General features: G+C 42.6%; 1 protein-coding gene across 1 annotated transcript; it reads right to left on the bottom strand.

Annotated features, from left to right (window-relative positions):
- Positions 1–11,002: 11,002 nt before the first annotated feature.
- On the bottom strand, positions 11,003–13,954 carry LOC110573450 (T-cell surface glycoprotein CD1a-like). Its single transcript, XM_021681946.1, has 6 exons — positions 13,894–13,954; positions 13,059–13,325; positions 12,088–12,366; positions 11,620–11,898; positions 11,197–11,287; positions 11,003–11,048 (listed from the first exon to the last, which is right to left on the bottom strand). Exons 1-6 carry the CDS (start codon positions 13,952–13,954, stop codon positions 11,003–11,005), a joined length of 1,023 nt encoding a protein of 340 aa, XP_021537621.1.
- Positions 13,955–14,236: the final 282 nt, after the last annotated feature.

Below are 14,236 nucleotides of genomic sequence, written 5' to 3'. Positions count from 1 at the left end.
GATTTTGTTGTCGCTGCTGTTTTCGGCATCACTGGAGTATGAAGATAAAGGAACATTGGACCTATGGACAGAGTGCAGCTTTCCAGCCTCCCAGGAAAGAAGGTTGGGAGGCACCACAGGCCTTGTGGGCCCTCGCTGGCTCTAACCGATGCAGCAGAGCCTGTGATGTGACATGAAGGAAGGTCATGCCAAGGAAAGTCTTCCAACAATTTCTCAGAGAGGATGGCCTGAAGAACCACAGGAGTCCGGTGCACATGGGGCATGCAGGAAGCCGCACCTGGATGCACACATCCTTACCTATGGAGCCTCCAGTGAGGCATGCAGCATTTTGTAAGGAAAATGCAGAATTGGTCAAGAGAACTTCTATTGAAGCAAATCATGAAAATTAATATTTTATGTAGCATTCATCACATGTTTGAATACTTTTATTTGCTGGCCAGTAAACTCTGCTTTCTTTTTAAAAATATAAAATGAAGTAACCACATGATATTTTAGTGTATGTGCACACGGAGCCATGATGCCCACAACCAGGCCAATTAACATGGCCACCACTTCACATCCTAACCCTCTTCTTTCTTTCTTTCTTTTTTTTTTTTTTTTATTAAATTCCAGTTAGTTAACATACTGTGAATATTAGTTTCAGGTGTAGAATTCAGTAACTCATCACCTACATACAAGACCTAGTGCTCGGGCGCCTGGGTGGCTCAGTTGGTTAAGCGACTGCCTTCGGCTGGGGTCATGATCCCGGAGTCCCGGGATCTAGTCCCACATCGGGCTCCCGGCTCAGCGGGAAGCCTGCTTCTCCCTCTGACCCTATCCCCTCTCATGCTGTTTCTCTCTCTCTCTCTCTCTCTCAAATAAATAAATAAATAAAATCTTTAAAAAAAAAAGACCTAGTGCTCATCACAAGTGTCCTCTTTAAAGCCCATCACCCATTTAACCCATCCCCCACCCACATCCCTCCATCAAATCCTCAGTTTGTTCTCTATCTTTAAGAGTCTCTTCTATGGTTTGCCTCGCTCTCTTTTTTTTCCCCCTATGTTCACTGGTTTTGTTTCTTAAATTCACATATGAGTGAAATCATATGGTATTTGTCTTTCTCTTACTGACTTATTTCCCTGCTCAGAATACACTCTAGCTCTACCCACATCTTTGTAAATGGCAAGATTTCATTCTTTATATAATGAATAATCTTCCATTGTATATATATATACGACATCTTTTTTATCCATTCATCAGTCAGCAGACATCTGGGCTCTTTCCAGTATTTGGCTATTGTTGATAAATGTTGCTATAAACCTTGGGGTGCTTATGTCCCTTTGAATCAGTATTTTATAATTTTTGGGTAAATACATGGTAGTGCTATTGTTGAGTCATAGAGTAAGTTCTATTTTTAACTTTTTGAAGACATCCATACTGTTTTCCAGAGTGGCTACACCAGTTTTCAATCTCACCAACAGTGCAAGAATGTTCCCCTTTTTCTGCATCCTCACCAACATCTGGTGTTTCCTGTGCTGTTAATTTTAGCCATTCTGACAGGTGTGAGATGATATCTCATTGCAGTTTTCATTTGTATTTCACTATGATCATTGATGTTGAGTGTCTTTTCATGTGACTCCTGGCCATCTGCATGTCTTCTTCAGAAAAATGTCTATTCATGTCTTCTGTCCATTTCTTAACTGGATCATTAGTGTTATGGGTGTTTATTTTGATAAGTTCTTTATAGATTTTGGATACTAACCCTTTATCATATATGTCATTTTTCAAATATCTTTTTCCATTCTGAAGGCAGCCTTTTAGTTTTGTTGATTGTTTCTTTCCCTGTGCAGAAGATTTTTATCCTGATGATGTCCCAATAGTTTATTTTTCTATTCTTTCCCTTGCCTCGGGGGACCTATCTAATAATAAGTTTCTACGGCCCATATTAAAGTGGTTGCTGCCTGTGTCCTCCTCTAGGATTTTCATGGTTTCCGATCTCAGATTTAGGTCTTTCATCCATTTTGAATTTGTTTTTGAGTGTGGTGTAAGAAAGTGGTACGTTTTCATTCTTCTGCATGTTGCTGTCCAGTTTTCCCAACACCATCTGTTGAAGAGAGTCTTTTTTTCCATTGGATATTCTTTTTTTTATTATTTTATTTTATTATATTATATTAGTCACCATACAATACATCATTAGTTTTTGATGTAGTGATTCACGATTCATTGTTTTCATATAACACCCAGTGCTCCATGCAATACGTGCCCTCCTTAATACCCATCACTGGGCTAACCCATCCCCCAACCCCCTCCCCTCTAAAACCCTCAGTTTGTTCTTTCCTGCTTTCTCAAAGATTAGTTGACCATAGAGTTGAGGGTCCATTTCTGGGCTCTCTATTCTGTTCTATTGATCTATGTGTCTGTTTTTTTGCCAGGACCATACCGTCTTGATGACCACAGCTTTGTAATGCAGCTTGAATTCCAGAATTGTGATGTCTCAAGCTTTGCTTTGCTTTTTCAAAATTGCTTTGACTGTTCAGGGTCTTTTCTAGTTCCATACACATTTTAGATTTGTTTGCTCTAGTTGTGTGAAAAATGTTGGTGGTATTTTAATAGGGATTGGATTAAATGTGTAGATTTCTTTGGGTAGTATAGGTATTTTAACAATATTTGTTCTTCCAATTCATGAGCATGGAATATTTTTCCATTTCTTTGTGTCATCATCAATTTCTTCATCAGTGTTCTATAGTTATCAGAGCACAGGACTTTTCTTTCCTTGGTTTCCATATCTTATGGGTTTCAGTACAATTGTAAATGGGACACATTCCTTGAGTTCTCTTTCTGCTGTTTCATTATTGGTGTGTAGAAATGCAACAGATTTCTGAACATTGATTTTATATCCTGTGACTTTACTGAATTCATATATCAGTTCTAGCAGTTTTTTGGTGGAGTCTTTCAGATTTTCTATATAGAATATCATGTAGTCTGTGAATAGTGAATGTTTGACTTCTTCCTTGCCAATTTAGATGCCTTTTGCTTCTTTTTGTTGTCTGATTGCTGAGGCTAAGGACTTCCAGTGCTATGTTAAGTAAAAATGGCTAGAATGAATATCCTTGTCTCATTTGTGACCATAGCGGAAATGCTCTCAGTTTTTCCCCATTGAGGATGATTTTAGCTGTAGGTTTTTCACATATGGCCTTTATGATGTTGAGGTATGTTCCTTCTATCCCTACTTTCTTGAATTTTTTTTTTATCAAGAAATGTTACTGTATTGGGGCGCCTGGGTGTCTCAGTCGTTAAGCATCTGCCTTCAGCTCAGGTCATGATCCCAGGGTCCTGGGATCGAGCCCCGCATTGGGCTCCCTGCTCTGCGGGAAGCCTGCTTCTCCCTCTCCCACTCCCCTGCTTGTGTTCCCTCTCTCGCTGTGTCTCTCTCTGTCAAATAAATAAATAAAATCTTTTTAAAAAAAAAGAAATGTTACTGTATTTTTCAAATGCTTTTTCTGCATCTAAAGGTCATATGGTTCCTATCCTTTCTTTTATTAATGTGGTGTATCATGTTGATTGATTTGGGAATATTGAACCACCCCTGCAGTCCAGGAATAAATCCCACTTGATTGTAGTGAATGATTCTTTTAAAGGACAGTTAGATTCAATTTGTTAGCCTCTTATTGAGAATTTTTGCATCCATGTTCATCAGGGATGTTGGCTTCTAACTCTCCTTTTTATTGGGGTCTGTCTCTGGTTTTAGAATCAAAGTAATGCTGGCTTCATGGAATCAATTTGTATTCTTCTTCAATTTCTATTTTTTGGAACAGTTTGAGAAGAATAGTTATTAACTCTACATATTTGGTACAATTCCCCTGGGAAGCCATCTGGTGCTGGACTTTTGCTTCTAGGGAGGTTTTTGATTACTGATTCAATTTCTTTGCTAGTTATTGGTCTGTTCAATTTTTCTATTTCTTCCTGTTTCAGATTTGGTAGTGTGTATGTTTCTAGGAATTTATCCATTTCTTCCAGATTGCCCCATTTGTTGGCATATAATTTTTCATAATATTCTCTTATAATTGTTTGTATTTTGTGATCTCTCCACTTTCATTTATTATTTTATTTATTTGGTTCCTTTCTCTTTTCTTTTTGATAATTCTGGCTGGGGGTTTATCAATTTTATTAATTCTTTCAAAGAACCCACTTCTGGTTTCTATGATCTGTTCTACTGCTTTTTGTTTGTTTGTTTGTTTGTTTCTATATCATTTATTTCTTTTTTTTATTTTATTATGTTAGTCACCGTACAATAGATCATTTCTGTTGTAATCATTATTATCCCCCTTCTGCTGGCTTTAAGGTTTATTTGCTACTCCTTTTCTAGCTCCTTTAGGTGTAAGGTAAGGTTGTGTATTTGAGACTTTCTCACTTCTTCAGGTAGGCCTGTATTGCTATATATTTCTTTCTTATGTCCACTTTGCTGCATCCCAAAGTTTTAGACAGTCTTTTTCTCATTTTCAATTGTTTTCATGTATTATTTTATTTCTTATTTAATTTCCTGGTTGATCCATTTATTCTTTAGTAGGATGTTCTTTAACCTCCATGTATTTTTGGTCTTTTCAAATTTTTTCTTGTGGTTGACATCAAGTCTCATAGTGTTGTGGTCAGAAAGCATCTGTCATGTGATCAATCTGTTTGTATATATAAAGGCCTGATTTGTGACCCAGTATGTGGTCTATTCTGGAGAATGCCTCCTGTGCAGCTGAAAAGAATGTGTATTCTGCCACTTTTATATGAAATGTTCTGTATATTAAGTTTATCTTGTCCAGTGTGTCATTCAAAGCCATTGTTTCCTTGTTGATATTCTACTTATATGATCTGTCCATTGCTGTAAGTGGGGTGTTAAAGTCCCCTACTAGTATTGTAGTATTATTAATGAGTTCTTTTATGTTTGTAATTAATTGGTTTACATATTTGGGTGCTTCCAAATTGGAGGCATAAATATTTACAATTGTTTGATCTTCTGTTAGATAGACCCCTTTTATATGATATAGTGCCTTTCTTCATCTCTTGTTACAGTCTTTGGTGCTATATCTACTTTGTCTGATATAAGTACAGTTACTCCAGCTTACTTTTGACATCCATTAGTATGATAAATGGTTCTTCATCCCCTCACTTTCAATCTGCATGTGACTTTATGTCTAAAATGAGTCCCTTGTGGCAGCATATAGATGGGTCTTATTTTTTCATCCATTCTGACATCCTATGTCTTTTGATTAGAGCATTTAGTCCATTCATATTCAGAGCAATTATTGAATAGATATGGATTTAGTGCTATTTTATAACCTATTTTGTTTCTGTTTCTGGAGATTTTCTCTGTTTCTTTCTAGTATTTGTCACATTTGCTCTTTCTTTCCCACTCAGGAAGTCCCCATTAATATTTCTTGCAAGGCTGGCTTGTTGGTCATGAACTCCTTTAGTTTTTGTTTGTCTGGGAAACTCTTTATCTCTCCTTCTATTCTGAATGACAGCCTTGCTGGATAGAGTATTCTTGGCTGCATATTTTTCCCATTCAGCACTTTCAATTTATCATTCCACTCCCTCTGGCCTGCCAAGTTTCTGTGGAGAGATCTGCGACTAACCTTATTTGTCCTCCTTTGTAAGTTAGGGACTTCTTTTGTCTTGCTGCTGTTAGGATTTTTTTTCTTTGTATTTTGCCCATTTAACTATGATATGTCTTGGTGTTGGCCTGCTTTTGTTGATTTAGATGTGAGTTCTCTGTGCCTCCTGGATTTGGATGTCTATTTCCTTCCCCAATGCAGGGAATTTTTCAGCTATAATTTGCTCAAATAAACCTTCTGCTTCCTTTTTCCTCTCTTCTTCTTCTTGTATTGCTAAGATATGAATGTTTTTTATACTTTATGGAGTCACTGAGTTCCCTAAGTCTACATTTATGATCCAATATTTTTCTTCCCCTCTTCTTTTCAGCTTCATTATTTTCCATAGTTCTGTCTTCCATATCACTTCTTCCATTCTTGTGGTCATTACATCCATTTGGTTTCACATCTCAGTTATAGCATTTTTTTAATTTTGGCCTGACTAGTTTTTAGGTCTTTTATCTCTGCTGTAAGGGACACTGGGTGTCATCTATGATTTTCTCAAACACTGCTAGTATCCTTATAATTGTTGCTTTGATTTCTGGATCAGGCATATTACTTATCCATTTCAATTAGTCCCTGGCTGTGACATTTTCTTGTTCTTTCTTTTGGGATGAAATCCTCCATCTTGGCATTTTGTGTAGCACTCTGTCTTCTTCTGTGTTTTATGAAAGCCTGTTATGTTTCTTGTTCCTGGGAGTAATGGCCTTATGAAGAAGATACCATATACTGTACAGGGCCTGTTACTTCAGGGAGTCTTTGGTATGTGCTGTGTGTACTCTGCTACTGTGTTTTGACTGTTCTTCCACTCCAATCAGTCATCTGCAGAGGATATCCTTGACTGTAGTGGAGAGTGTTTGGACCTTATTCAGTGTGTGGTGAGTTTTAACTCTGTGTGCCCTGGTCTGCTTGTTAAATGAGACATGATGTTATTTTCACTAGAACTGAAGTTTTGCAGAACTATATGGTCAGTTGATGTGGTGAATGTGGAGATTTCCCTGGTCTTCTGGGGGAGGAGCCTGCTGCTCTGGTTCTCAGGCACACCTGCCCAAGAAGGAAAGCCCTTGCAGAACTCAGGGAATGGGATAGGTACAAGCAGTATAGACCACTACTGCTGACACTGTCCTGCTCACTGAAGTTAGTTTATGCTGAGTGGCAGGGGAGAGAAAAAGCCCCAGCAACCCCTTCATCCCTAAAAGGGGGATTCCCTACCACTACTATCAGGGAAGTGCTCCCAGAAGAGCGAACATTCTCCCTTGGTATATTCCAGGTGTCCCTGAGATCCCTGCCTTCACCCTATCTGTGTCCTGACCTGCTATCTGCCAGGGAGCACAGTGACCCCTGGGATCAATCCCAGGCATTAAACCTCCAAACATTCTGGACCTGGCATGTCGGGGACCCATGCTGGTTGTCTGAGGGAGGGTCTCGTCACACTGGGACTGGTGCAGGTTTGTCCCAGAAGGGCAGTTGCATCCAGGCACAGGAGCATGGAGTTTGTAGTAAAGTGCAGCAAATAACCAGTGTCCAGGTTAGCCACACGCAGCAATGTCTCCGTGCCGATGCTCTGGGGTGGGGGACGGCAATGGTGCCCTCCAGCTCTTTTGTCCCCAGAGAGGTGGTGCCACCTCTCCCAGATGAACCCCAAAAGGTGAAACAGTCTCTCCCATGTGTCCCAGGGGATCCTCAGATCATGCTATCTATCCCCAGACTTCTGCCCTCTTCCCCACAGGAGCACTGCAGTGCGCACTGGACTCAACATTAGCCACAGCACAGACCTCTAAAACTCGTCTTTGAGCTCCACTAGTTACAAATTTCACAAAAATCAACCACTCCCACTTTCCTAGTCAATGGCTGTGGGGAATTCTTTTCCTTCTGTGATACCCTGGGTGCTCCCCACTCTCTCTCTCCTCTGTAGGTGACCAGGCCTCCCTCCCCTCCACAGCACCTATAATTGTATCTCCCCCAAAGTGTGATGCCCTACCTCCTACCTTCCATGTTGTGGCCTCTTGTCTCCTTCTAGTTGTGCAGTTTGTTCTGTCAGTCCTCAGATTGATATCTTGGTTATTAAGAAGGATTTTATATTCACATAGCTGTGTTCCAGGGTTGGGGAAAGCTTGGGGTCCTCCTACTACTCTGCCAACTTAGCTCCGCCCCAAAGGGTCCCCAAAAAAGACCCCCTTTTTTTTCTTTTCTTTTCTTTTCTTTCCCTTTCTTTCCTTTTTTTGTGGTGAGAACACCTTGGATCTATGTTCTTAGCAAATTTCACTTATACAATTTCTCTGCCTACTTGCATGTAAATTTCATCCTCAGGCTTGCTTCTCTGGTGCTGAAAAATGGATGGTACTTGTCTCCATCTTTATACTCTGCATCTTCTCATCCAGGATAGGAGAAAGCATCTCTTTTTTCATCGACCACAAGAATCAGACTTTGTGGAACCTGTGCCACCTGGAGCAGGTACCTGGCCTTGAACCATCACTCTGGGTGATGCAAATGGCATCTGTCTGATGATTGGCCTCACCTGCCGGTTACCTGCCCATCCTTCAGCCTGTCTCATTGTCAAGGATGCTTTCTCCTGATGGCCTCAGGCTGATCAGAGCCCAAGGCTACACATGAGGATGGAGCCAACCATCCAAAAACCACATGGTGGCCATGTGAGGGTGACAAGGTGGACTGAACTTAGAGAAACAACCAGTCTGATCCAGGTGGGAAGATTGCAAACGTCCCATGATTTGCTCTCCCCCGTTCCTATATTTTTAACTTTGCCACCTCTCTCATCCCAATGTTTTGTTTTGTTTTGTTTTGTTTTGTTTTGTTTCCAGAAATGTCCACATGTGTAGGGCTGGGAGCCTGCATGTGGTCTCTCTGGATGCCCCACTGCCCTGGGCTCCTCTCTCAGCCCCTAAACAAATTAGAACTAAGTTCCTCTCCCCTAGTTCAATCCACATAAATTCCTGTACTAAGAAAATAGAAACAAAATGAAAAAGGTAAACAAATCAGGAAAGACCTTTTCCTCCCCCACTACTTGACATTCAAGATGTCCCAGCTACATGGCCAGGCTTGAGAATGGTTTGCTGAGTTAATTAATGAAACCGAGAGTAACTGAAGTATAGCCATGGATGTTTCCATTCCCACTGAATGGGAGTCATCAGTCACAAAGGGTCTGTCTTCATTATTCATGGAGTCTGTCTGTGCTGATTGGCCTACCTGCTGATGTTGATTTGTAGCCCCCAGACACATGTGCTCACCACTCTTCAAAGAGGCAAGGAGAGAGACCTGAAATGTGTCACCCACTTTATGTATTGACTGGTGAGGCTGAGCCATGTGCCCCTCAGCCTTCCCGTGTTAATTGCCACACTGTAAACACTTGTCTTGCTCATGGCCCATTTGGTGTCACGTTTTCTGAATTACATGCTCTTTCTTGGTGATTTCAGTGTTTAAAAAGGCCCTGAAGCCCAGAGCTTCAGGGCTGACTGGTGTCCTAAGCACAAGAAGGTGGGATGTGCCTCATGACAAAACACTTGTGCAGGTAAGGCTCACTCAGTCTCCCTATGCAGAGGTGTGGGCCATGAGATGAGAGGTAATGAATTATCAATGCAGTAAATCCAGGAAAAGAAATAAGACATTCATGACATCTATATGGAGCCAGAGAGTGCTAAAGTAACATCTAGGACACTAAGATAACACCACAGAAAAGGGGAGAAAGAAACTATACTTGTGGATTCGTAAGATGATGACTATTTCTTGTTTATTTGTTTCTAAAAGCGCCATAGGCAATAGCTGTGGGGCTAAAACCAAAGACACTGATGATCACAGTACCCAAGCTGAGAAATGTTATACTTCTGAGCTAGTATTTCAGCATAGGGAAATATGTCACACAATGAATTATTTGGAAATACATATATATTAAGAAGCTGTCTTTAATTGGAGAGAGAGATAAACCATGAGAGACTACGGACTCTGAGAAACAAACTGAGGGTTTTAGAGGGGAGGGGGGTGGGGAGATGGGTTAGCCTGGTGATGGGTATTAAGGAGGGCACGTACTTCATGGAGCAGTGGGTGTTATACGAAAACAATGAATTGTGGATCACTACATCAAAAACTAATGATGTATTGTGCGGTGACTAACTAACATAATAAAATAAAATTTTTTTAAAAAAGAAGCTGTCTACACAGAAACACACATGAATCCAGGCTGTGTACTCACCAGTTGGAAAGTATTATAAGCAGAGGCTCCCAGGAACCCAACCCCAGATTTCTCCCAGAAACAATGGCTCAATATCTGTGCCCTCAGTGACTATAACACAGCAGCCATGAATGCCAGAAGGCACTGAATGCATGGTCCTTGTTGGATCCCCATTCCTTCCTGACCATAGCACTCTTGTTCTCTTTCCTGGACCATCTCTTTTCTGTTCAGGGACACACTTGCCCTGCTACCTCTCAGGCATCACCTATATCAGTGCCTCTCATATTTTATGCCTCTGTGAATCCCTTGCTGGTTTTGCTAAAATGCAAATTGTGATTCAGTGACTCTCAGCTGAGACCAAGACCCTATATTTCTAACAAGCCCCAATGTGACAAACTCTGTGGCTATCCCTGAGCCTCACACACAGCAAGTATCCTGCCTTCCTCTTTTTATTCAGAATACTTGGAGCAACAGGTCCACTCCAATAAATGTCTACAGTTAAATAACTTGAATGGTCACAGGTAAAACTGTGTTTCTCCTCAGTCTCAGAATTGACACAGGAACCATGAGAATGTGAAGTCCTTCAGCAAAAAAAAAAAAAAAAAAAAAAAGACTTTTAACAAGAAAAGCATCGAACATCTCAATTACTGCAAACATGTCAGGAAGTAAAAGAAGCTGAAAAAGCTATAAATGTGGCAAATATTCAACACAGATTTTTATTGAGGACATATTCCATGTAGGTCAGACACCGTACCAAAAAGTAAAAAAAAAAAAAAAAAAAAAAAAAAACATAGACTTTGATCTCAACAGGTCTAAGTATTAGAAGGAGAAAAGGGACCTCACAGGGGACAATACGGGGTGGGGTCAGAAATAGATTTGCCAAAGTGCAACTAAAAATTGAGGAAATTTTCACCAGGCAGAGACTGCTTCCACTAGTAAATCAGGGAAGGCTCTCGAGGAACTGACATTTGATGCCTGATGTCCCATGGAGGTTCTGGGACTTCATTCCACCAGAGTTAAATTTTGAATTTTAAAGTCCCAGAATCAGGTCACAACAACAAATCCCACCAAATTACACTAAACTTATAGTGACAACAGATAATTAAGCAGAACTGAAAGACAAAATTGCATGTAGAGAGTTGCAAGGACATCACCACTGAGCTGGGCTTAGATAAATCCTGGAGCCTGGGCTGCTGGGATCTCACTCCAAAGGGAAGCCAGTGCACTGAGGTCTCCAGTGTGTTTTCCTGGGAGGAACAGAGGAGGAGTCACTCTGCAGCAAGTAGAGGTGAGTACTGCAGGAGGGAAGAGCAGTAGGAGTAGGAGGGCTGAGGACAGACTGAAAGGTCTGGGAGATACATGGGAAAGAGGAGGAAGGTGGCTCCAGAGACTCACCAGCGCTTCCAGAGCCACAACGCCAGAACTGCCAGAAACACCAGGGGCACTATTACTGCCAGGAAGACCAAGCCCACGGAGTGGGGCTGTTCTGTGGGTTTGGTGCACAAAGTGTGTCATTTCCCATCCAATCCGAGTTGAACTGCACCTCCCTGGTCCTCTTTGCCCCTGTATTTCTCTGCCTCACCAACCACCCTTCTTCCTTTCACTTCTCCCATTCTTCCTGAGATGGACCCTTCACCCAACTCTCTCCATCCTTCAACATCTAGAGGGCTCCCACCCTTAGTTCTCCATTCCTTGGTTTACTGATTTTAGTCATTTTTGGTCTGGAATCCCTAGCAACTCAAATTTTCATCTGGCTCTCACACTCTGCTCTAACCACCAACGACCTCCTTTCCCAGGTGGGTCCCAGCTCTTTCTCACCCCAGTGGAGGACAATGTCCTGGCCTCCTAGACTGCTATGTCTCACTCGGCATGACAGGCCAGCTGCCTCACTGGCTTTCACATCCAAGGACGTCTGAAGATACCATGTCCCATCAGCATGGGGCAGGAGATCACCTCGCTGGGTGCCCTGTTGCTCCTTCTCACCTCGCATCCACATCACCCACACAGGCTTTGGGTGGAAGCCAGAGATATGGCACACCAGCAGGAGATGGCCAGGACCGGGACTGGGGCCAGTGGACAGCCAGGCCTCTGGCCTCTCTGCAGACACAAGACAGGTATTCACAGACTGAGAGGGTAGATCTTCACATCACTTTAGATAGACACATCTTACTACCTCTTGAAACCTATCACCAACCCCCATCTCCCTCTTGGCTCCTTCTTTGAAGGAATGGTGTAAATTTATGAATGCAGAGTAGAGAATTCATGGAGGAAGGGAACAGGACTGACCTTGTCGCTGGAGATCTTCCTTCCCTGCATCAAGAAGACTCAAGAGGAACCGGGGGCAGGAGTCACTAAAGAGTGTGTGTAGTCTCTCATTGGTCATATGGTACTGATTGAATAGTTTGCAGACCTGCTGAGCCCTACTTCCTCCCTTTGGAGATGGCCACCATGCCATGTTCTGGAAGCTTGCGAGATCTGCCCCTTGATAAGCAATCCGCACAAATCCTACTGATGCTTCCCCAGTGTGTAGCTTACAGCCTTCTGCCAGCTGTACCTGGAAGGGATCTGGGGAAGAGAAGTTGTGAGTTATAGGACAGGGGGAGTGAAGGAGATGAAATGAGATGAGTGGAATCCCTGGAGGGCAGAAGCAGAGGGGAAAGTTCTGGGGATTGGAGGGAATGGAGCACAGTTTTGTTTGATGGGAGGCTCACACAAAGAGGAAGTGGTGGTCACTGGAGGCAGAGGAAGAGGTGAATGATAGAGGAAGGAAAAAATGTTGGAGGAGAGACATGAATGATGTGGGCAGAGAATAAGGAAGGGCTCAGCAGGAGAGCTGGGGATAAAAAACAACCTAGGATGAAGGAACTGCAGTGCAGTACAGGGAAAGCATAGACAGAATTTGCTGATGGGATTGAATGGGGGCAAAATTACAGTTCAAGGAGTCAGTCACAGAGTAAGGGAAAAGAGGGTGCCTGGTTGGAGGCCAGGGAAAGTGATGGTCATGGGAGACACTAGTGGGAGACAGGAGAGCACAGCCTGTGGTCAATGAGAGGAGTGGGAATTAGCAGAAGATATGAAGCTTTTCAAATCGGGGTCTGGCTTCTACCCCCTGCCCAGAGGTTGTGATTCAGATTTATGATAGGGAAACCTGAGTTTCAGAAGCTAGTGGAGGCTCTTTCCTAGAGGAAGAAGGAACTCAAGGAGACACACACACACTTGCACATCCATCCCTCCTTCCCTGAGGGAACTGAACTTACATTCAAGCTGCCAGTGTCTGACATGGTCTTGAAACACCTGACGAAATCCAATGGAGTATGTGTACAATAACTTTTCCAATTTCATCAGCTGCTCAGTGGTCCAGTTGCCCCTGGACCAAGGCCAAAGGAAAATGAAAGCCCCAGTCTTATTGTCCCAGCCATGAGTCTGCAGCTCATTCAGCCAAGCTGAACCCAGATTTTGTGTCCAGGAATGGTTGTAAAAGGATACGGTCAAGATAATTTGGAAGGACATCGGCTCCTGGAAAGCTGTGGGAAAAGGACAGACAGACTGAGGAAGAGGGAGTCATTGGGAAGGAGAGAGAATGGAGAAGAAGGTGCCAGGGACAGGAACCAAAATCTGGAGGACAGGGAAGCCATAGTTGTCTCAGGAGACATGTGCTGCCCCAGAGCCCTGAGCTTCGTACCCATCCTTCAGAAGAGCACAGGACACTGGGGTCAGGGATGCTCAGGAAGGAACCAGGCTGACACTCTCCCTCTCCAGCTATATGGTGGGGACCCACACCATAAATGGTCACATACACTCACAAACAAACACACTTACAAAGTCACACAACTTTACACACTCTTACACAAACATACACAGACCCAAATGCACACATGTATACAGACACAGAGACACACATATGTACATATGCAAACACAGACATACAGACACACACCCACAGGTACACATATGTAGACACACATAGAGTTGCACACCTATACACAAATACACAAACACATACTTCCACACATATGCAAACATAGAGACACATAGGCATGTGTACACACATCATACACACATGCACCCACAGGGCAGGGCCAGAGTTCTCACCATCTTCACTGTCACCACCTGGGAGGAGAACCACCAGCAACACAAGTTGCAGGAACAGCATTGTATTTGCAGATGTTCTTTCTGTCTCTTAGAAAGTAGGCCTTTGACGTCTGTTCTAGCAAACCTACCCTACACACAGCACCTCTCTTCTGATTTCCCTCTCCACACAGAAGGCTTCCCTGGGTCTCTGCAACAATACAAATGTGCTCCTCCCTCAACCCTGGACACCTACTCAGACTCTCACTTCCCCTCCTGGTCTGACTCTCCTCTCTGGCTTCTAGTTTCTTCATGTCACCAGCTTCCATCCTGCTCCACATCCCCTAATTCAAATGCTACAGAATGA

This window comes from Neomonachus schauinslandi, chromosome 6, assembly GCF_002201575.2.
Source record: "Neomonachus schauinslandi chromosome 6, ASM220157v2, whole genome shotgun sequence".
NCBI lineage: Eukaryota > Metazoa > Chordata > Mammalia > Carnivora > Phocidae > Neomonachus > Neomonachus schauinslandi.
Note: the sequence above shows the minus strand (reverse complement) of the source record. Positions and strands in the feature narration are given on the sequence as shown.